The sequence below is a fragment of the Polypterus senegalus genome, chromosome 3 (assembly GCF_016835505.1).
Source record: "Polypterus senegalus isolate Bchr_013 chromosome 3, ASM1683550v1, whole genome shotgun sequence".
Lineage (NCBI taxonomy): Eukaryota > Metazoa > Chordata > Cladistia > Polypteriformes > Polypteridae > Polypterus > Polypterus senegalus.
Window position 1 is genome coordinate 30,753,630 of NC_053156.1, and position 22,249 is coordinate 30,775,878.

General features: G+C 39.9%; 1 protein-coding gene across 1 annotated transcript in view; it reads right to left on the reverse strand.

Moving 5' to 3' along the window:
* Window positions 1–19,576: 19,576 nt before the first annotated feature.
* LOC120524985 (active breakpoint cluster region-related protein-like) overlaps window positions 19,577–22,249 on the reverse strand; it is a 54,335-nt gene continuing 51,662 nt past the window's right edge. The window contains exons 13-14 of the mRNA XM_039746901.1: window positions 21,725–21,857; window positions 19,577–19,781 (exon numbers count right to left, since the gene is read on the reverse strand). Coding sequence (XP_039602835.1) covers window positions 19,692–19,781; window positions 21,725–21,857 — 223 coding nt within the window. The 3' untranslated portion in view covers window positions 19,577–19,691. The remainder of the gene's footprint in view (window positions 19,782–21,724; window positions 21,858–22,249) is intronic.

Genomic DNA, 22,249 nt, shown 5'->3' on the forward strand with positions numbered 1-22,249 from the left:
AAATATCCCAACTCTTTATTTGCCATTTTAATCACTTCCGGGCATTTTTTAGATGTTGAAGATATTGTGTCATCATATACCACTAAATCCTTTTCAAAGGTTGCTTCCAGTAGGACAGTGTCTCCCATCTTGTATTTATAATTGCTGTTCCAAGTACTCACCTGTACCATAATGCACTTTTCTACATTTTCCATGTGGGAGGTTGAGCTTTTAGTTACAGGGCCCCTAAACTGTGGAATGGTCTTCCTGCTTCCATAAGAGATGCCCCTTCAGTCTCAGCCTTTAAATCCCGGCTGAAGACTCACTACTTCAGTTTAGCATATCCTGACTAGAGCTGCTGATTAACTGTACAGACTGCATCTCTGTTGTTAGTCATTAGCACTAAAACATAAGTAACATGATAATTATATTTGAATACTAACCCTCACCTATTCTGTTTCTTTTCTTGGTACCCAAATGTGGCAATTGGTGCCACGCCCACCTGCCAAGTTGTTTGCCTGCCTATGGTAAAGTCATCCCTGATGGAGGATCACAGGAATCATGGGAAAGAGGGGTCCTTTCATCGGAGCAACGTTTCAGCCGTGGCATGGCCAAATGGGGAGGCAGCTAGATGGATGAGGTCTCCAGGACTCTAAAAATATCCAAACCTAATTATGTCATATCATCTGCTGTTAAACCGGACTTCTAAAATTTTTATTATTATGCTGTCTTAAGGAATTGTTCTTTTGACACCCACTGCATGCCCAACCTACCTGGAAAGGGGTCTCTCTTTGTACTGCCTTTCCCGAGGTTTCTTCCATTTTTCCCTACAAGGTTTTTATTGGGAGTTTTTCCTTGTCTTCTCAGAGAGTCAAGGCTGGGGGGCTGTCAAAAGGCAGGGCCTGTTAAAGCCCATTGCGGCACTTCCTGTGTGATTTTGGGCTATACAAAAATAAACTGTATTGTATTGTATTGTATGTGTTGTGAAGCCTGCCTCCTTGGTGTCTCTCATCCTTCCAATTTTAGTGTCATCTGTGAATATCACAAGTTTACTAACTATACCAGGATCAATTTCATTGATGTAAATCAGAAGCAATAATGGTGCAAGGACAGATTGCTGAGGGACTCAACTATTAGCCTCACTCCATGTGGATCATTCTGCCCTTAGTCTTCTATCGGTTAACCAACTTGAGATCCAGTTTTGTAGGTTGCATCTGATCCCTATAGATTCTAGATTTAGAATTAATCCTTGGTGTAAGTCTAATAAAATTATTCATATGTTTTGTTTTTGTCAACTAATCCAGTTGCTTTTTCAAAAGAGTCTAAATGATTTGTTTGGCAAGATCTTCTCATAAACCCATGCTGGCTGTTATTTAGTATATTATTTTCATATAGGTACATTTCTAAATTATGTCTTATTATAGTTTCCAGAATTTTGCATGGTACAGAAGTAAGATTTATCGCCCTGTAATTACCAGGATAGGTGGAGCTGGCAAAGGAATCAGAATGGAAAAAGGGAATTATGGAGATTTAAAAGAAGCCAGAAGAGTGATAAAGCTCCTTAAAATGTAATAAAATAAAATAAAATTCAACCATGAGGTTCAGAGTATGACTGTAGACACAGGCATCTAAAATATTACTGAGTTGTATTAGAATGAGAAGAAAAAGGCATATGCACAATAAAAATATTGGATTAAAAATAACACTTTTCTTCAACAACTGGTTCAACAATGATATAATATTGGTAACACAATGGTGTGCTTATATATTCAGAATTTCTAGAGAAATTTAGACTTCCAATGAGTTAAGGAGTATGCAATTGCATTTGACTCCATACCCTCTTGGCTTTAAAATTATTTACCTATAAAAATTAATAAATTAATTTAAATTTAAATTTAAATTAAAAAATTAAATTAAATGTAATATATAATTTAACTATAATTATATTTGTAATAAGAAAAAAGGGACACCACACAGCAACAGCAGCACTGCTTTGACGCTGGGTGTTGCCCATTTACCAAAAACATGCATATGGTATGAGGATTGCATGAAAATCTGTGCGGCTTTATGCCACTTTAGTTTTTATACATCTTGAAAGAGAGTGAAAATGGGCATACGCAACATTTTTGTGCATACGCACCTGTTATACATGGGGCCCCTTGAGACTTAAGTCAGTCGAACATGAGGACAAGACTTACTTTAGTAGTCACAGGCACACTGGGTATCGTCATTTGATTCCAAGAGCAGCTGGACAAAATCCTGTGTAGACTCAGCGCAGAAGAGATCCAGAAGATCACACTCCTCGACACAGCCCTCATTCTTAGGCCAGGTTGTTCCTGCGGATGCTACTGCTACAGTGTACTGATTACACTTATGTGCGTACTTTACATAAATCTGGAAGATTCCACCAGGTGGCAGTGTGAGATATCATCACGGTGATAAACCATTACGCTTCCCTGTGTTGTAAACTGCCTGAAACATCCATTAAATTCCGAGGACATCTTGCCACAGTGTAACCCACTGCACAGCTTCACTCAGATCTCAATCCGGGTGGTTTCCAGTGTGATGGTTGCGGCCACAAGCTGTAATCAGCGCATGCTCCCAAACTCTTGCCACAATATCTCTGAAAAGGGTTTAAACCATCAATCCAGAAATACGTCCATTCCAGCATGCATTGGGCGCAAGGCAGAAACAATTCCTGGACTGGGAATCAGCTCATCGCAAGATGAATACAAGCACACACTTACACTAACGTCATTTTAGCATCACCAAATCCCTAAACCTGCAGATCTTTGGAAGTTAACCAGAGCAGACTGTGGAAACCCACCAGGAAAACTTGCAAACTGCAGGCAGGGAACACCAGGGACGTGACTTTCTGAGAGGAAGCAGTGCTACTGCTCTGCCACCGTGCCGCCCCAAAATGTGTTATTATTAACAGTAGTCATTATTAAAATGAGGTTAACAATTTATCTGTAAAATGTAATGCATTGCCTTATGAAATTAATATGAAGTATAAATCTAAGGACTCTAAATGTGCAGAGAGCTGGAATATCATACATTTAATGTGTTCTATCTGGTAATTGCTGTTTGCAACTGCAGTCAATGCAAGAGGAAGCCCCAGAAACACATAGCAATTAACAACTGCGGTTTCAAGATACGATTACGACGATCCACTTTAATGACCAAATATACTAGGGGATGCAAGTGGAAATTTCGAGATTAAAGCAATATGTCCCTGATTTTTTTTCTCTGTGGCTCAAATGTGCTGCTGTACATTCTTATGTGGCATAAAAGATGGCATGCGAGACCTTTAAAATGTATTACAATGGGGAATATGCAACGCTGGCTTCACCACATCGAACCATTCATCAAACATCAAAGCACTCACATCGATCATGTAGGGTGTGCGAAATGGCTTACTATCACATGATAACAGTAAACCGAGACTCTGACGTCACGTACCAACTTCAACACACTGCGCACCCCGAATTTTTGCCGGTACTGACACTCTCGCAACACGTCGCGTTATTTCTTCTCAGAGGATGCGTGAAATGAAAGTACAGTGGCAGTAAATCCGTGCGCTGCGTTCCTTAAGAGTATAAACCTGCCCTTAAGCGTAATTTATACTTGACGCGTCGCTTTGGACGCGAGGGATGCGCGGCAAAAATTATGTCACTCTTAAATTTCTCTGACTACACAGAGTGGCGGACGCGGTGCCCGTGTATCCAAAATGGTGAGGCTGGTTACGTTGGGGCCAGAATGATGAATGACCGGCTGAATATGACGCAGACCTGTCATTAAAATGTAAGGAAGGCATGCAGAAATATCTGCTCATCATGTTCATCCCCCACTCATAAAGAAATTACACTCGCCCATCCTTCACCGGTTGTGGTCAGTAAATCTGACACTCAATTTTCTCCTTTTCTTTCGCTTCAAGTACTGTAAGTAATATAAGAGTCACGTTTTCTTCCATCTGTAGTATCACATCCCTGCTCAACAAACACTGTCGACAGTCAGAATTTCAACGCGCCGATCGAACGGGCCGCGACAAGCAGATGGTTTTGTTCGCTCCCTCTGCGTGTGCACGCTTTGCTGTGCGATTTGATCACCGGCTTCACGTGGTAAGTGCGCAGAACAACGAGCTGAGTTCAAAGACTGAGAGCTCTTCTTGACCTCTGCCGAACGCACCAGTGCTGCGATACTATAACTAATAATAATAATTTAACGAACACCGAGATAGAAAGACCGCGTCACACACCAAATGGAAGTTAAACCCAATATCGTGCGCCTTTATTCCACAGCAAATAGGGGAGACTGGGGACGGTTGCAACAAGGGACGGTTGCAACAAGTCTTATTTCTCCAATTAGAAACATGCTAGAGTGATGATACTCATACTGCACATGCTCAGTTAGGCCCTCTCTCCAACAGAGAGAAACTATACACTTTCATCTGCTGCTGCATTTATTGAAAAATAACTGTTTTGAAGGTATGAAAGTGATTTTTTTTTGCAAGTTGTTTTTTTGACTTGTTGTCCATAGCTTTTATTTTAATTAATCAAAACATACCTAGTTCAAATCATTGTGGTGCTGACTTTTAAAAAGTATTGTTAGCATGTTTCCCTGACTATTTGAATAGCTAGCACATGGTGTTCTGTCATTGCTGGCAGGTCAGGGACAGTTGCAACAACTTGGTGCAACCGTCCCCAAGCCAACCAGCCATATTGAAATAGAATACATATCATTACTTTTTAACATTTTTAGTTCAGAATCAGGACATTTTTTTTTCAGTTTGTGTCCGACATATACTGCTATACAGCTTAACTGTAGTTTATGGATCTAAAAATAGAAATAATATTCTGTTTTTTCCAGTATGCCAAGAGTGAGGAAGAGAGTTACTAACAGAGGGGTTCCCCTCGAAATTTTGGAACAAGCTTCAAACGTAATTAGGAATGAGGGCAGGGCAGTCAGGGCAGTCGCCAAGGACTTTTCCATCTGTCATACCACCTTATTTCGATTCCATAAGAAAAGAGAGAAGCTTGCAAGTGAGGGATCAGATAAGTTACCACGTGCAGGGTACTGGACCATCAGAAGAGTGTTCTCAGAAGTCCAAGAGAGGAGTCTAAAACAGTATTTACAAAGGGCAGCAGACTTATATTATGGGTTAAGTGCTAAAGAGGGAAGAGAAATGAACAGAAATGTATTAAGAGAGTAAGAGGGTGAGAGGGTTAGGGTAATATCGGTAAAAAGTGAAAGATAATAAAAACTATTTACATTTTATAACATTTTATTTCAGGTTCGTAGGCTTGCATTTCAACTCGCCTCTCACTATAAGTGCAACTTTCCCACACAGTGGAATGAGGCCTGTATGGCTGGTGTTGACTGGTTTAATGGTTTTTTAAAACGGCACCCAACTCTCTCAATAAGACGTCCTCAAGCCACAAGCCTTTCGAGGGCAACCAGTTTAAATGAAACAAATGTTAACAATTTTTTTTAACAATTTAAGCCAGGTTTTGGACAAACACAAGTTCCAGTCACAAAACATATGGAACATGGATGAAACTGGGATAACAACTGTTCAAACTCCCGACAGGGTTGTGGCAAGACGTGGTGACAGGCAGGTTGGTGCAGCTACCTCAGCAGAAAGAGGCACACTTGTCACACTAGCTTGTATAATCAATGCACTTGGTAACTCCATACCCCCAATGTTCATTTTCCCACGTGTGCATTACAAATCTCATTTTGTTCAGGATGGCCCACCTGGCTGTATATTGGGACAGCCAACGCATCAGGGTGGATGCAAGAGGCTGACTTTCTCGTTTATTTGAAACACTTTCAGCGACACACAAAGAGTTCCTCAGACTCCAAAGTTCTATTAATTCTTGACAATCACCCATCCCACCTGTCAATAGAAGGCATCAAATTCTGCCGCAGCCATGGAATTGTTTTGCTATCCTTCCGCCCACACTGATCTCACAAATTACAGCCACTTGACAGGAGTGTATATGGGCCATCAAAAAGAGTTGTCAACTCAGCCTGTGATTCTTGGATGAACACCCAGCCGGGGATGACAATGACAATTTATGATATCCCAGGCATTTAATCTACTTTAATATTATTGTATAATTGAAGATTTATACAGTACAAGCAAGTTCAGAGAAAAAGCAAAGGTTACTTATTGAAATTTAATATATGTTTAACATGTTGCAACCGTCCCTTATATGTGTTGCAACGTGCAACATCTGACTTCTTCAGTTCAAATCAATATTGTGCAGGATATGTAAAATATAATTAACTACAAGTACTATGGGTAATTAGCAGACAGATGTAAGTTTATAGTATACAAATTTGGCTGGTGTAGTCCAAACAGTCTCTGAGTAAATGAGAGGAATGCAAAAAGTGTTGCAACCGTCCCCAGTCTCCCCTAATTTATAGCAATCTTCTAGCAGAATCAAACTCGCAAATGCCCCATACAAAACAACAGTCACTTCAAAGGCTATTCCACTCTCGCAGTGTTCCCGATTGTCATCCAGCGTCTCGTGTCGTGCCCCTTTTCTCTGTTACTCCGTTACCAACTGCAAGTCTGTAGTTCTAATGCGTTATAATGAGTCCATCTGCCTTCTGGAGCCTTCTCGGACTTCAAAAGTATAAAGTGAAAGTTGAACAGTTCGTGGAATGCAGCCCTCAGCACACCTGGGAATATAGCATGCTGTTAATCACCTGTCCAGAACTCGCCCACCTCTAGACTGTCAATGCTGGCCATTATAATAACAACAATAATAATAATAATAATAATAATAATAAGAAGAAGAAGAAGAAGCCTTGCGGTGGGCTGGCGCCCTGCCCGGGTTTTTTTCCTGCTTTGCGCCCTGTGCTGGCTGGAATTGGCTCCAGCAGACCCCCGTGACCCTGTAGTTAGGATATAGCGGGTTGGATAATGGATGGACGGATAATAATAATAATAATAATAATAATAATAATAATAATAATAATAATAATAATAATGCACTATTGTAAAGCCTTACATCTCAATTTACTTTATGTCACCACGTTAACATTTACAAAATATCCCTATCTGTATATGTGTAAGTCTTTATGCTTTGTACTTTTTACTGGATAATATATATCAATAATGAATTATTAAAAAGATAGACACAGTTAAACTGACGTCAAACCGGGGAGGAATGAAAGAAGAATGCAAATCAGCAGAGAAAAAAGCGAAAGAAATAGCAATGGATGGACATTAGTCACAGATGCATTTACTGTATATTTTAAGACATCTAGTGGAGCGGGAAATAAGTAGATGAATTGCGCATTACAGACCAACCTAAAAATATCATAGATTACAAAACTAATGACATCTTCTAAAACAAATGTCAGAAATAGAAAGAAAAGGAGGCGTTGTTTCAAACCACCGAACCGTATTGGCAACGTCGGGGTTAATCCTGATTCGCACTCTGCGCAGATCGCCTCAACATGTGTTCCTTGTGAACTCTGTCTTGTTGCCTATGAACCGGGACTAATTTTATTTTTGCGGGCCTCACACCGTGCAAATGTGCATCTGTGTCAAGGATCTCCCAACATCCGCCATCCTCCCCCGCCCTATGTCACCCCCACCCGCTTCAACCTCTCCCACATCGTTTTAAAGACATAACCTTCACTTCAGCCTTTCCGTCAAGGCGATCTTTCTTAAATAAATAAAAATAAAAAATGAAAAAACAAAACTTTTTTTATGATTGTAATTAAGACAATTAGGAACGACAGGAACGGAGCCAATACCATCAGCATTTGACAGAAGGCTGAATAACAATAATAAATAATAATTCATTACATTTATATAGCGCTTTTCTCAGTACTCAAAGCGCTATCCACACAGGGAGGAACCGAACCCACAATCTTCCACAGTCTCCTTACTGCAAAGTGAATGAAACCTTCTCTGGATGGAGTGCCAGTCCATCTTAATTAAACACGATACATTTATGAGGTCACTCACATTCAGTTCCATCTGGGCCAGTTTATTCCTAACAATCATGTCTTCACATAATAAATACGCAGTTTTACCCCATTTATTCAATCATTATATAGTATTTTGTATATGGCGCCTTTCAGAGCATGCGCTATCGCAAAGCGCCTTTACAAAAATAAATAACGCAACACTACCTAGTTTGAAATATCGCACTGAAGTAAACGTTTTAACTGTGTTGTCTAATTTATTGATGTATCCGTCTGCCTCAGTGTGTACACGGGAGCGGCCGGACATGCATGCCGCGGAGAATCCATCAATTCAGAAACTCTTCAGTTGTACGCATTCCAGTCAGAACTGTGGGCTGGGCTGTTTTGTAATGCCTTCAAAAATGAACGTTGCCATCCATAATCTGTGACATTTCGTTTTCTTATCCTCGTCCAAATCTGTCGTCACCCGTCTGATTTATGACTCCCCGCCACACTCTAATTTGGGTTTGGTGTTTCTGTTCTGTTTTGTTTTGTTTAGCGATACGCTTCTCAAAGCATTCACTCGGTGAAGGCACTATAAATAAAACGGGGGAATCAACTGATCGGCCAAACCAGTTAAGGGAGTTACGTACAATTAGATTTATGCTTCCCCCTATAGGCGATAACTGAGAATGATTCTATAGGCATGCCAATTTTTGGAGCATTTATTTAATCGTTGGTGGCATGGTGGCACTGCTGCCTCGCAACTATGAAATCGGGGTTCAAATCCCAGGTGTTCACGTGGGTTTTCTCCGGGTGTTATATTTTCCGCCTACAGACCAAAGACATGTAGGTTAGGTGGATTGTTGATGCTGTATTGATGGCTCTGCAATGGACTGATGCCCTGTCCAGGTGTTGTTCCTGCCCAGATCCCTATGATTGCTTCGATTGGTCCCAGTTGCCTTGCGACCCTGCCCTGGATAAGTGGCTTAAGAAGATCGATAAATGGATGGCTTTTGGCCCTATCCTATGTGTATGTGTGTTCATCCTGCAAAGGAATGGTGCCCAGTCCAGGTATTGTTCCTGCCCTGTGCCCAATGATTGCTGGAATTGGCGCCACCTTGCAGCCCTGCCGCAGATGAGTAGGTTAAGAAGATGGATGGATGGATGGATTTTGGCCCCTGATATATGAGTCTGCATGTGCGTGTGTTCACACTGCAAAGAACTGGCACCCAGTTCAGGTGTTGTGCCTGCACTGTGCCCAGTGATTGGTGTGAGATTTTCATGGTGCCCCACAATGCTGGTCTGGATTAAAGGATTTGTAAATTTAAAGGATAAATTATTTACTTGTTTTTCTTCTTTTCTAAAATAATATGCCTTAAGTTAAATCTTCATTGCTATGTCTCTTCATGCAGTAGAGGTACAAACCAATTTATTTGAATTCAGTAAGTGGTCACCAGAAAAATAAATAAGTTAACAAAATTAAATACTAAAAACTAAATAAATAATCACAGTGTGATCTTCTTTAATAAGTACCATATTTTTAGCATGTTGCATATTTACAGTTTAACTATTCACAGTCTAGAAGGGTGAACAAAGCTTTTATTTTTTCACAATATATGTATGTCCATAACATTTAGGGGTACAGTATTTCTTAATTAACGCTATCCCAAAACACATTAGTTCACAACTTTGCTAAGTACTTTTTATATCAACATAGCCATGTTAAAGGAATACTCCAACCAAAAATGATATTTTTTTAGTTATTTACTCTGCAATAATCCAGAAAGATTTTTAATCTCATATTTTCATTGAGAATGAAGACAAAAAAGGTTTATGATATTGAAGAAGCCAAAGGTGACCAAAGCTGGGCAATAGGAAGCAACAGAAAAACATCGAATTTTACTTGTGTTGCATAATCCGCATCTCAGTTATCCAGTTATATCCTCAAAATGTGTAAAATGTATGCTTTTGTGCTAAAAAAATAATGTTGAATAGATGTTTCAGGATAAACCAAGCACATCATAAATAGTAAACGCATTCCCGCAACACTGAACTTTTGAATTGAAGACAAAATTCTTGGCCATGGCACGGTGGCGCAGTGAGTGGTGCTGCTGCCTCGCAGTTAGGAGACTCAGGTTTGCTTCCCGGTCCACCCTGTGTTTCCTCCCACAGTCCAAAGACATGCAGGTTAGGTGCATTGCTGATTCTAAATTGTCCCTAGTGTGTGCTGGGTGTGTGTGTGTGTGCCCTGCGGTGGGCTGGCACCCTGCCCGGGGTTTGTTTCCTGCCTTGTGCCCTGTGTTGGCTGAGATTGGCTCCAGCAGAACCCCATGACCCTATAGTTAGGATATAGCAGGTTGGATAATGGATGGGTGGATTCTTGGCCATTGAGTAAAGAGGAGAAGTGGATGAGATGAATTGTTTTTCTTCTTTCTATGGATGTTTTTGACATTGTTTGCAGTTGTACAGCATTGGTCACCCTAGGCCAGGGGTCTCCAACTCCGGTCCTGGAGGGCCCCAGTGGCTGCAGGTTTTCATTCTGACCCTTAATTAGTTGCCTGTTTTTGCGGCTAATTAATTTCTTTTGAATTTTAATTGACTTACTCTTGAAGACTCAGACTCTTAATTAACAGCCAAAAAATAAAGAGATACAAAATGAGCCAAAACATGACCAGCAAACTGTGTCCATCATACAATATCTGAAAATAAAAGCCTCAGGAAAGCTGATCTGCTCAGGTCTTTAAAACATTTTAACAGCACTCTTAGAAAAGATAAAATCAACTATTTTGGAAACGTCTGCTATTACACAAAGTAAGCAGCAACAAGCCATGGAATTAAAGAACGGGTTTCATTAACAACAACAATCAGAGTCTAATTAAGCAACCGATTGGGGTGAAATTAGTTAGGCCTTGACTTAGTTGGTCTTCTGTTGGCTCACTCGCTTCACATTTCATTTCTGTTTGGGTGCCATTTAAGGAAAGAAATGACCTTCAGGGGAGCAAACCTTAAAAGCCAAGTCAGTTAAAATGAATTCAAAAGAAGTTAATTACCAGCAAAAACAGGTCACTAATTAAGAAAAGGGTTAGAATGAAAACCTGCAGCCACTGGGGCCCTCCAGGACCGGAGTTGGGGACCCCTGCCCTAGGCTCCCATTCTATCAGAAACTTTATTTCCGTTCAGCTTGAGAACATGAGATTAAAACTTTTTCTCAGCCATGATTTCTAACGACATGAGGTGACTAACATGTTTAAAAAATATATATTTTTGGATGGAATATTCCTTGAAGAGAGTCGATCTGGCATGAGGATTAGACTGTTATGCAGTGCCTGGAAGACTTGGCCAAACTAGCAGTATGACAAGATGGATTAAAATTTAGAGATACGTCAAAATGCATTTTAAGATATCTTGAAATGTATTGTTTAAAATTATTTATATATTTATATATTTATATTTTATGATTTCTTAGGTGAATTGTAAGCCTTTTTTAAAATGACACCCTAGTCACTCTTAGATATCTGAAATACTCTATAATTTAGCACATATCAAATAGTCAGTCAGTCAATCAGTCATTATCCAACCCGCTATATCCTAACACAGAGTCATGGGGGTCTGCTGGAGCCAATCCCAACCAACACAGGGCACAAGGCAGGAACAAATCCCGGGCAGGGTGCCAACCCACTGCAGGGCACACACACTAGGGACAATTTAGGATCGCCAATGCACTTAACCTGCATGTCTTTAGATTGTGGGAGGAAACCCACGCAGACACGCGGAGAACATGTAAACTCCACGCAGGGAGGACCTGGGAAGCGAACCAGTGCTACCACTGTGCCACCGTGCCGCCCACCAAAAATACACATGGTGAATATTATACATAGCTTGTTGGGTTGAATGGCCTGCTCTTGATACAATTTTTCTAATGTAGAAATATGACATCTATCATGTTCAGGTGTATCTGCAAACACTCTTGTTACTTTAATAAAATAAAATTTTTTGCGCCACTGTGCATTTTGAGATAAATTTAGATTAATTTATTTGGAGACATTTAAAATGGATTTCAGATTATCTGAAAAAGTGAGCTCCATTTTAAGGAATCTGAAATTTACAGTATTTTGAGGTGTTAAATTGGTCTGTCAAACTGCCTGCATCCACAAATTAAGACCAGAATCTGAAAGCACCCAATTCTTGCAAGATAATAATAAACAACCCGCACTCCAGTGGAAGTGTTTCCTACTTTAGATGACAAATCCAATGTGGCATTTCAGAAAGAATGCCAGAATGGCTTCAGTGTGGCGGTTCATGTGCTGAATTCGGTTAAGTCGTGTCACTCATATTCTCAGTGAATTGCCGCCCAGGACAGGAAAAAGTGGCATATTTCACATTTTTTATCAAATGGTTACTTTATTGATTTTTATTATCAGTTTTCCTATTATGTGAAATATACCCCTTAAAATGCACACAAATATATTGATTTTTTTTTGTTTGTTTTGATAGGCAAACATATGTAAATGAGGTGGCCTGCCCCATGTTTCACAGACCCTGGGTAAGCAGTGAATTATAGTCAAGCGGTAGGTGTTGTTCTATATACAGTGTACAGAAAAACATCTTACATGCATCTTCAACAAGTTATTATTATAAAATAGAAAACATAAATCAGCTTACCTGATGGTCGGTTATACTTCCAGTTCATGAAACCTTGTGGAAAAATCTGTGAGAAAAACTGCCATTTACTATGGCGTTATTTCAGTGCCACTATTCTGAGCGCACGTAAAAAAATATTGCAAGTGCAAGTGTTGCATTTTGAGGAGAAATTTATTTTGAGCGTACAAAAGCTGAATTTGAGTGAACAAAATTCATTGCTGCGTGCATAAAATGTATTTCAGTGTTTGCACTTATCCATATACACACACACAATAGCACCCCCTCTCGCTCAGTTTTTTCATTTGCGCTTGCTCGCAATGTGTTGCTTGCGCTCACAACATTCTCTGCTGCAAGCGCTCAACTCTCTGTACACCGTTATAAGTGTGCCACAAAACCAACCAATCACAGACTTGGTTTAAAAAATTCTGATTGGCTCTTACGGTCTCCAATCAGCTCGCTAGCTGCTGCATTCCGGAAACAGTCCGAAATGTAGCTAAATCCAGCTAAACTCAATTAAACCCCAATTTGCGGATAATATCTTTAATTATTTTATTTTAAAATATATTATTTGTTAAGACTATCGTTGGTGTAGTATAATGTAGTTGCATTATACAACCATGCCAACTGACTCTCCAAATTATATTCTGATTGGAGACCGTAAGAGCCAATCAGAATTTTTGAAACCAAGTCTGTGATTGGTTGGTTTTGTGGCACACTTATAACGGTGTACAGAGAGTTGAGCGCCCGCAGCAGAGAATGTTGTGAGCGCAAGCAACACATTGCGAGCAAGCGCAAATGAAAAAACTGAGCGAGAGGGGTGCTATTGTGTGTGTGTATATGGATAAGCGCAAACACTGAAATACATTTTTTGCACGCAGCAATGAATTTTGTTCACTCAAATTCAGCTTTTGCGCTCAAAATAAATTTCTCTTCAAAATGCAACACTTGCACTTGCAATCTTTTTTTACGTGCGCTCAATATTTTTTTACGTGTGCTCAGAATAGTGGCACTGAAATAACGCCATAATTTACAATTGGATGAAAATGCAAGAAAAAAAGGCCCATCGAAATAATTTTGACATTTTAAGATTACAGAGCCAAACAGCCAAACTATGTCACATCTAGTTCTCTTCTGCTATGTTGATTGTTTTTAGATTGCTTATTGACTTTCCAGTAGTGCGCTTGACATGAATTTCATGTGACTATGTTACAGTAAAATATACCAGCATACAATGAAATTACGAGGGATGTTCAAAAAGCTTCTCCACTTTTATATTTTCATTGGAAACTGTGAAGCGGGAGGAGTAGTAATTGGGCATTAAAAAGTTTTGTATGACGCTGGGAAAATTGAATTGCAAATGAAGGTGACTATGTAGTAAAGTGATGTCATTTGTTTTTGAAATTTTTAATAAACAGAGTTAAAAACCGAACCTCGGATTCAGGAGGAACAGTGTGGTTTTCATCCTGGTCGCGGAACAGTGGACCAGCTCTTCACCCTTAGCAGAGTTCTGGAGGGTGCATGGGAGTTTGCCCGACCGGTCTACATGTGTTTTGTGGACTTGGAAAAGGCATTCGACCGTGTCCCTGGGGGAATCCTGTGGGGGGTGCTCCGGGAGTATGGGGTACCGGACCCCCTGATAAGAGCTGTTCGGTCTCTGTACAACCGGTGTCAGAGCTTGGTCCGCATTGCCGGCAGTAAGTCGAGCCCGTTTCCAGTGAGAGTTGGACTCTGCCAGGGCTGCCCTTTGTCACCGATTCTGTTCATAACTTTTATGGACAGAATTTCTAGGCGCAGCCAGGGTGTTGAAGGGGTCCGGTTTGGTGGACTCAGGATTGGGTCACTGCTTTTTGCAGATGATGTTGTCCTGTTTGCTTCATCAGGCCGTGATCTTCAGCTCTCTCTGGATCGGTTCGCAGCTGAGTGTGAAGCGGCTAGGATGAGAATCAGCACCTCCAAATCCGAGAGCATGGCCCTCAGCCGGAAAAGGGTGGAGTGCCCTTTCAGGGTTGGGGGAGAGATCCTGCCCCAAGTGGAGGAGTTCAAGTATCTCGGGGTCTTGTTCACGAGTGAGGGAAGAATGGAGCGTGAGATTGACAGGCGGATCGGTGCGGCATCCGCAGTGATGCAGGCTCTGCATCGGTCTGTCGTGGTGAAAAAGGAGCTGAGCCGTAAGGCAAAGCTCTCAATTTACCAGTCGATCTACCTTCCTACCCTCACCTATGGTCATGAGCTATGGGTAGTGACCGAAAGAACGAGATCGCGAATACAAGCGGCTGAAATGAGTTTCCTCCGCAGGGTATCTGGGCTTTCCCTTAAAGATAGGGTGAGGAGCTCAGTCATTTGAGAGGGGCTCAGAGTAGAGCCGCTGCTCCTCCGCATCGAGAGGAGTCAGATGAGGTGGCTCGGGCATCTGATCAGGATGCCTCCTGGACGCCTCCCTGGTGAGGTGTTCCGGGCACGTCCAACCGGGAGGAGGCCCCGGGGAAGACCCAGGACACGCTGGAGGGACTATGTCTCCCGGCTGGCCTGGGAACGCCTTGGGATTCTCCCGGAAGAGCTGGAAGAAGTGGCCGGGGAGAGGGAAGTCTGGGCCTCTCTGCTTAAGCTGCTGCCCCCACGACCCGACCTCGGATAAGTGGAAGAGAATGGATGGATGGATGGATGAGAGTTAAAAACTGTATGGAAACTTTTTGAACGTCCCTCGTATAAACTTATTATGTATGGGCAGCTTTTACACAGGTGATGACAAAGAATTGAAGCTGTGACCCTAATCTGTGGTAGAAAGATAAACCATTTCTCCATGCTGTAATCAGAAAACATCTCTGAACAGTGTTCTTTACAGGAAAGTGCTATATATTTTGTTAACTTCTTGGTAAGAAGCATGAAATGATTATTTAAAAGATCATTCAAATTTTTTGCATCGACTTACGGAGTGAAACAATTTTAAAATTCCACTGTTGATCAAAATTTTTAGTTATAATTCCTCCTTGACCACATTTCACTTCTATTAAAATGGAGCATTTCATTTATTCATTTATTTATTTTTTTAGAAAAGAATGCAATTAGAGTGTAGGTGGTGCAATGGGTAGCTCTGCTGCAACACAGATCCAGTGTGGCCAATCTAATCCAGCACCATTCATTGTTTGTGTGTGTGTTTTCTCCACATACTCTGGGCTTTATTTCAATATTTCCAAGAAAACATAGTTTGTCCTGTGAGAGTTGATTTTTACTATTAAATATGATTTTCACAATTAACTGTTGATTTTCATCAACAAAGTAATATAGAGAAGCAATTAAAAAAGTAAATAAAATATTACGCTATATCATAAAAACTGTTGAATTTAAGTCAAGGGACATTATGCTGAAACTATATACAAATGGAACCTTTGGTCACGACCGTAATTCATTCAAAAACTCTGGCCGCAACCCGATATGGTCGTAACCTGAACTAATTTCCCTCAAAGGATTGTATATAAATACAATTAATCCGTTCCAGACTGTACAAACTGTATGTAAATATTTTTTTAAATAAGATTTTTAAGCACAAAAATATTTAATTATACCATAGAATGCACAGTGTATTAGTAAACTAAATGTGAAAACATTGAATAACACTGAGAAGACCTTGAACAGAGAAAACTAACATTGCAAGAGTTCACGCTACAGCCTTACGAACCGCTCGCTGTAAACACTTTTTTTAACGAGTTTTAAGCACAGGGAAAGAAATGAAAATTTGAAAAATCCTTAATCTATACAAAAACTAACCATAAACAACCAAGAAAACTAACCTTGCATGCACGCACGTCAGACCAAGAACAACGTACAGGGAGAGACTGAACACGTGCAGAAATCATCGGCGCGTACGAACCGAAAGGGAAACTGGCTTGTTCATCACCCGAGTGTGTGGTCGTGAACAGATGCATAAGTTTGGCAAACTTTTTGGTCATAACCTGATTTGTAAGTGTTCTGAGACATTCGTGACCTGAGGTTCCACTGTAATGCACTCGTAAGACTGCATCTGGAGTATTGTGTGCAATTCTGGTCTCCATGCTACAATAAAGACATAGCTGAACGAAGCTGTGCAGAGGAGAGCAACCAAGTGTATCCCAGGACTTAAGGACATGTCCTACTGTGACAGGCTCAGAGAATTAAACCTGTTTAGTCTCAAGCAGAGGAGGCTGCGTGGGGACCTAATTCAGGTATTTAAAATCCTCAAAGGCTTTGATAAAGCAAATCCAGCAAGATTCTTTCAGCTTAAGGATGAATCACATACTCAACATCAGTGAAAATTAAGGGGAAGTGCATTTAAAACTGAAGCCAGGAAGCACTTTTTTAATTTAAAGAGTTGTGGGCCTCTAGAGTAAACCACCAAGACATGAGGCAGAAAGCTTGACAACCTTTAAGTAGAATTTGGGTGAGATATTGGGACAGCTTAGCTATTAGCTAAACAAACGGGCTTGATAGTCTGGATGGTCTCCTGTTGTTTGTCAAATTTCTTATATTCTGATTTGATAATTAAATGAATTACATGACTTCTATTCTTGTTAACTTGTTGATGTTTACTCTTGGCGTTCTAATAAAGCATTTTAATTAAATCCTCTTGATCTGTGACTCAGTCCCACAGCTACTCTTGGCCAAGGTCAAGTATCATTAAGAAAAAAACCCAGTATAAGCAAGACAACCAGATGGCTTTACTCCAAGGGTCCGTTTATCAGTAACTTGAAAAGACATGAGAAATGGCCACTAATCATGTATTCCAGTCATCTCCTTCCTGGTACTGTGTTGACTCCATGCTCATGCCAATAAAAGTATTCTTCCCCTCCTGAACTGGCTTTGTGAATATGGAATTCACTGTTCCAACACTGCTTTTGTACAGACAGAGGGTTGTTAAGTACAAAAACAGGACACCTGCAGAAACTGTTTGCATCAATTTTAAAGACTTCATGAACTTCCATTGTTGCAGAAAAGCTGTAAGTTGTTAACCCATTACTTTTTCCCTGAAAAGGGCCTTTTTGTATAACTCTGAAAATGATATATTTTGTCAATTTTTGGTATGGCAAACTTTTACTCTAATCTCTAGCAGTTTACCACTTACCTTTGTATCATTTCAGGTAATTCAGCATATTTTGACAGTATTAGATGCAAGGCGGGAACCAACCCAGCAGTACATGACAGTCACACATGCACACCTTGGGCTAAAGGTGGAAAACCTGAGCACCAAAAAAAATCAACACTGACACACAAGAGTGGGTCTATCCCTTGGGGTATCTATTAATTAGGTTCTCTACAGTTTTCAAAGTGGCTATGGCTAGTACTTTGTTATTATTACCTGATAAACTCCATAATCCTCATCACTAAAGTACCATAATAAATGCTTAAAGGTATCAGAAGTTAAGGCCATCATCCATTTAATGACTGTAAAAACAGGAGGATCAGCCTGTAAAAGTGCACAGCACATGTAAGACATGGTCTAAACTGACTGCTCATTAAACACTTTTATTAGTAACCCTAATTTGCAGACTAAAAATATTTTCTAAAGTAAATATAGAGACTTGAAAAGTCACTAAGATTTAAGTTGAGTTAGAAAAATGTTAGTTTGAATCTCAGAGCCTACCTGGCCATGTACCAACAAGGCCACGCAAGGAACCTTATTTATAAAACTTGCATAGGCACAAAAATTGATTTGAAATGTGAGTACGGAACTTCCCATACAACCATTGGGATCTATATAAAGAAACACGACCTAAAAGCTTGCATATATTTACAGCAACTCTGACCCATGTGTATGCAACATTTCAGAGAAACTGGGACATGACAATACCTTCAACAAAGCAGGGAAATGCAGACAAATAACGACTCCAACAAATAATAATTTCTATCACCGAGTTGTTATTATAATGTGCCTTGACGTGGCAAACACATTATAATTCAAAAATAATGAATATGATGCACAGGCTATTTGTGCTCCCTTTTAAGAGGGCCAATGCTGTATATCTGCACTGAAATCGGCTATCTGTTGTCACTTCTCAAAGCCAATTTGCAGTAGTGTCTGGTTCTCATCAGATCACTTTACTGCACGCATACTGTAATAAGGGAACCTAGTGAGTATGATGTTTCTTTTGATAAACGTAAGCTGTTACATTCCATTAAAGCACAAGTCGTCTGAGATGCTAAGATGAGACTGAAAAACATCAAGTCTCTGTGGCCTTGGTCAACATATGATTAATTTATGTTGAGGCAAACTAGTTTTAGCAGACGATGGTGATGGTGCTGTTATGTGGTGGCTAGCTTGTTGGTATAATAAGTGGCTAGACCCTCAGTTTTTTATATGTTCTGTACTATTTATTGTATCAGCAATCATGTCATTACAAGTGCCAGATGATAGTAACTACCTGCTCAGACGCTGACACTTTACACCTCCGCCAGATTGCTGAGGAGAGGTGTTATAATGCCGTGCATGATCTTGTACACTCAGCTGCAGAGCACAGGGGTGCACTTGAATGTAGGTGGTGGGGTTTTGACGCGTCAGGAGGGAGGCTGCTTTACCAGCCAATGAACGTTTGCAGCATTGTGATTGCACGTGTATGACATTGATTAGCATCGAGGCATATTCACGAACGCACATTAAGATGACGATTGTGAATTATAACTGGTAATTGCATAGAAACGCGTGTACCCCAGGTTTTAGGATATTTTTCTTAGTATACATTTTTTCTTGTTTTCTGGTATGCACATATTTTCACAATCAATTCTGCCCAAAGTTTTATAAATGAGCCCTGCAGGATGTTCAAGTGTGCTCTTTAAATTCAGTGAATGTTCCTCATTGGAAGAGCTACGTGTTAAGATCACAGTTTCATTAGTCCAATTTATAAGACTTCTCTGGGCTCAGTGTATCACTTGGTTGCAGCACATACGCGTAGAATTAGGGGAGGTCTTCTAAACCCTTTCATCCAGAAACAAACTAACAACCAGTAATTCACATTTGATTTAAAAAGTAAACTTGAATCAGACTCAATTCAATTTTTTTGCTTTTTTAAAAACACATTAAGTTACAAATGAATAGACTTTATATACATACTGTATACATATTTAGAGAAGCAAAAAGTACATTCAACAGAATTACAATTTCATTAAGCGTCTCAAGTCTCCTCAGATTCGGTGTATGTCTTCCTCCTTGTCTGGGGAGCTGGGAGGTTGTTATACAGCAAGTAGTAAAACACCACTTGGACCTGCAAAAGAACAGAGAAAGACCCTTTTAGAACATGTCAAGCTCTTATAATTTTAGGGAGGGGAACAGTCAAAAGCAAAACTTAGAGAACAGAGAAGTTTGTGACAATCCGTTGTCATTGGGTGTAATGTAATGTAATGTCAAACTTGCTTAATTTCACTCAGGTTTGTTGGGGGTAACCACCTATCCTGGTAGCACTGACATATGATAAGAAATAGCCCTGGGTAAGACACCAGTCCATCGCAATTACAACTCAAGCATATACTTGTACATCTTCAGCCAAAATGTTTTAATTTAGGATATTCTTAAAACAATACTGACAATTAAGGCCTAATCCCTGGTATGTCTATGTAAAAGGCTTTGTATATGGTTTGGTTATCTGCTTTGTTTGTTTACAAACTTTTGCATGGGCATTGTTGTTGGGCCAAAATACAGGCGATATGGGGTGTCAAGGAATGTAGTGGGGTGGGGTGCAACCCAAAAACCACTGCTTCAGCAGGGGCTGCAATTCCTGTCCGGTAGCAAAGGAGCTCTGGGGCCGATGGGAGAACATCTTTTTTTTTTTTTTTATATTTTAATTTTATTGATTTTAATTGTAAACATCCCATACAGATAGATCAATTTTTACAAAAAATAGGATTGACAACAAATCAACCCAATCCCCACCCCTGAGAAAGAGAGCATGGGCAATGGAGTAAAACTTAAAGCTGGTCAAAATATTGTACATAAATTGATGAGTTTAATAGGCGGATAAAAAAAAATAAAAAATAAAAAAAGAAGAAAAATGTGAAGATAGTGAAAGAAATGTGTTGCTGGAAAGTTAAATTTGGAATGTAATTGTTCATAGGATGCAAAGATGTTGTCTATATAAAGATCTCTAAGCAATTTAATCCCAAATGTTTTCGAGATATTAAAAACTGCATATGTTTGGGAGTGGAAGGTAGCAATGCAGAGAATTCACTCGAGCTCCATATGTGCAAAGAATAGAATTATTCAACTCAAAATTATATATCGAGCACATCTGTCTTGTTTAAAATTGCCCAAAATGTTTTCAGGCCAAGATCCAACCTGCGAACGCTGCAATCAAGTTCTAGCCTCATTGGGCCACATGTTTAGGGCCTGTGCCAAATTAACATCATTCTGGACCAAAATCTTTAAATGCCTATCAGACAGCCTTCCTAATCCACTAACAGCTGTGTTTGGTGGGCTTCAAGGTGGGCTTAAAGTGGAGAAGGACAAACAAACTGTAATTGCCTTAACTACACTATTAGCACGTAGACTTATCTTGCTCAACTGGAAGAATCCTAACTCTCCTCTTTTAAGTCAGTGGGTAACTGATGTTTTATACTATTTGAAACAGGAAAAAATCAAATTCACACTTAGAGGATCTGTGCAGAACTTTTTCAAAATCTGGCAGGATCTAATCAATAACATTTTAGATTAAGCTCTTAAAGCACTGAGGAAGCAGATTCTATTCCCATTTCTTTTTCTTCTCCATTTATCTTTATCCGGTTATGAAACTCATCGATTTACTTATTTTTTACTAGCTTTAAGGTTAACTCTGTTGGCCATGATCTCTTTCTCAGTGGGGGGTTTCATTTGTTTTCAATCCTATTTTTGTAAAAATTGATCTATTTGTATGGAATGGTTACAATAAAATCAATACAATTAACAACAACACAAAAAAATCCTAAAAGACTCCTTAGCAAATTTTTTAAAGCAAAATGTATCTTTAAATTAACACTCACACCTCAGAGCACAAAACTCTCAGCAGTTTCTCTTTCATTCACAAGGATGACATCAGCACATTAGAAATAAGCACAATGATGATATCCTTAGCATTTCAGTATACTGTTAGGAGGATCTCTTCTTTTATATTGAATAAGAGACAGTTTTTACTTGCATAAGAAGTAAGTTCTGAGAAAATGAGTATGATGCATTTACCTGCACTACCACTTCCTGTGAGATATCTACTGCATCTGACTGGGAATCCTTTGGGGGGCGTAATAGACTGGGACCAAATACTGTGGCAAGGTTGTGGATGGTCATCTTGTTCACGTCCTTCTTCTCTGACACTCTGGGGGAAAGATCAAGGTTTGGTTATTGCAACATAAAATTATAATGTTGCCCTCCTTCCATAACTTCAGACTTTAAGTGACACATCCCCGTGCTGCCAGGATAGACTTTGGCCCTAGCAACTCTCAACAAGATTGGATGAGTCAAATGAAGAGATGGATGGATGGACATTTGGCAGGTCAGTGTAAAGATCTAATTAAATGTTCTTGTTTAAATAGTATACTGTCAAATACCAAAATCAAGAGAGATCCTTATGGTGCCTTCTTTAATGAATTGCAGGCAGAAGGTTAAGAGTGGTCAACAGTCTCTGAACTGTCTTGTGGTATTTCTAGAGTGGAGGAGGATGACAATGAAGTGAATTGATAATAAATCTGCTCCACTGCTGCAGTTTCA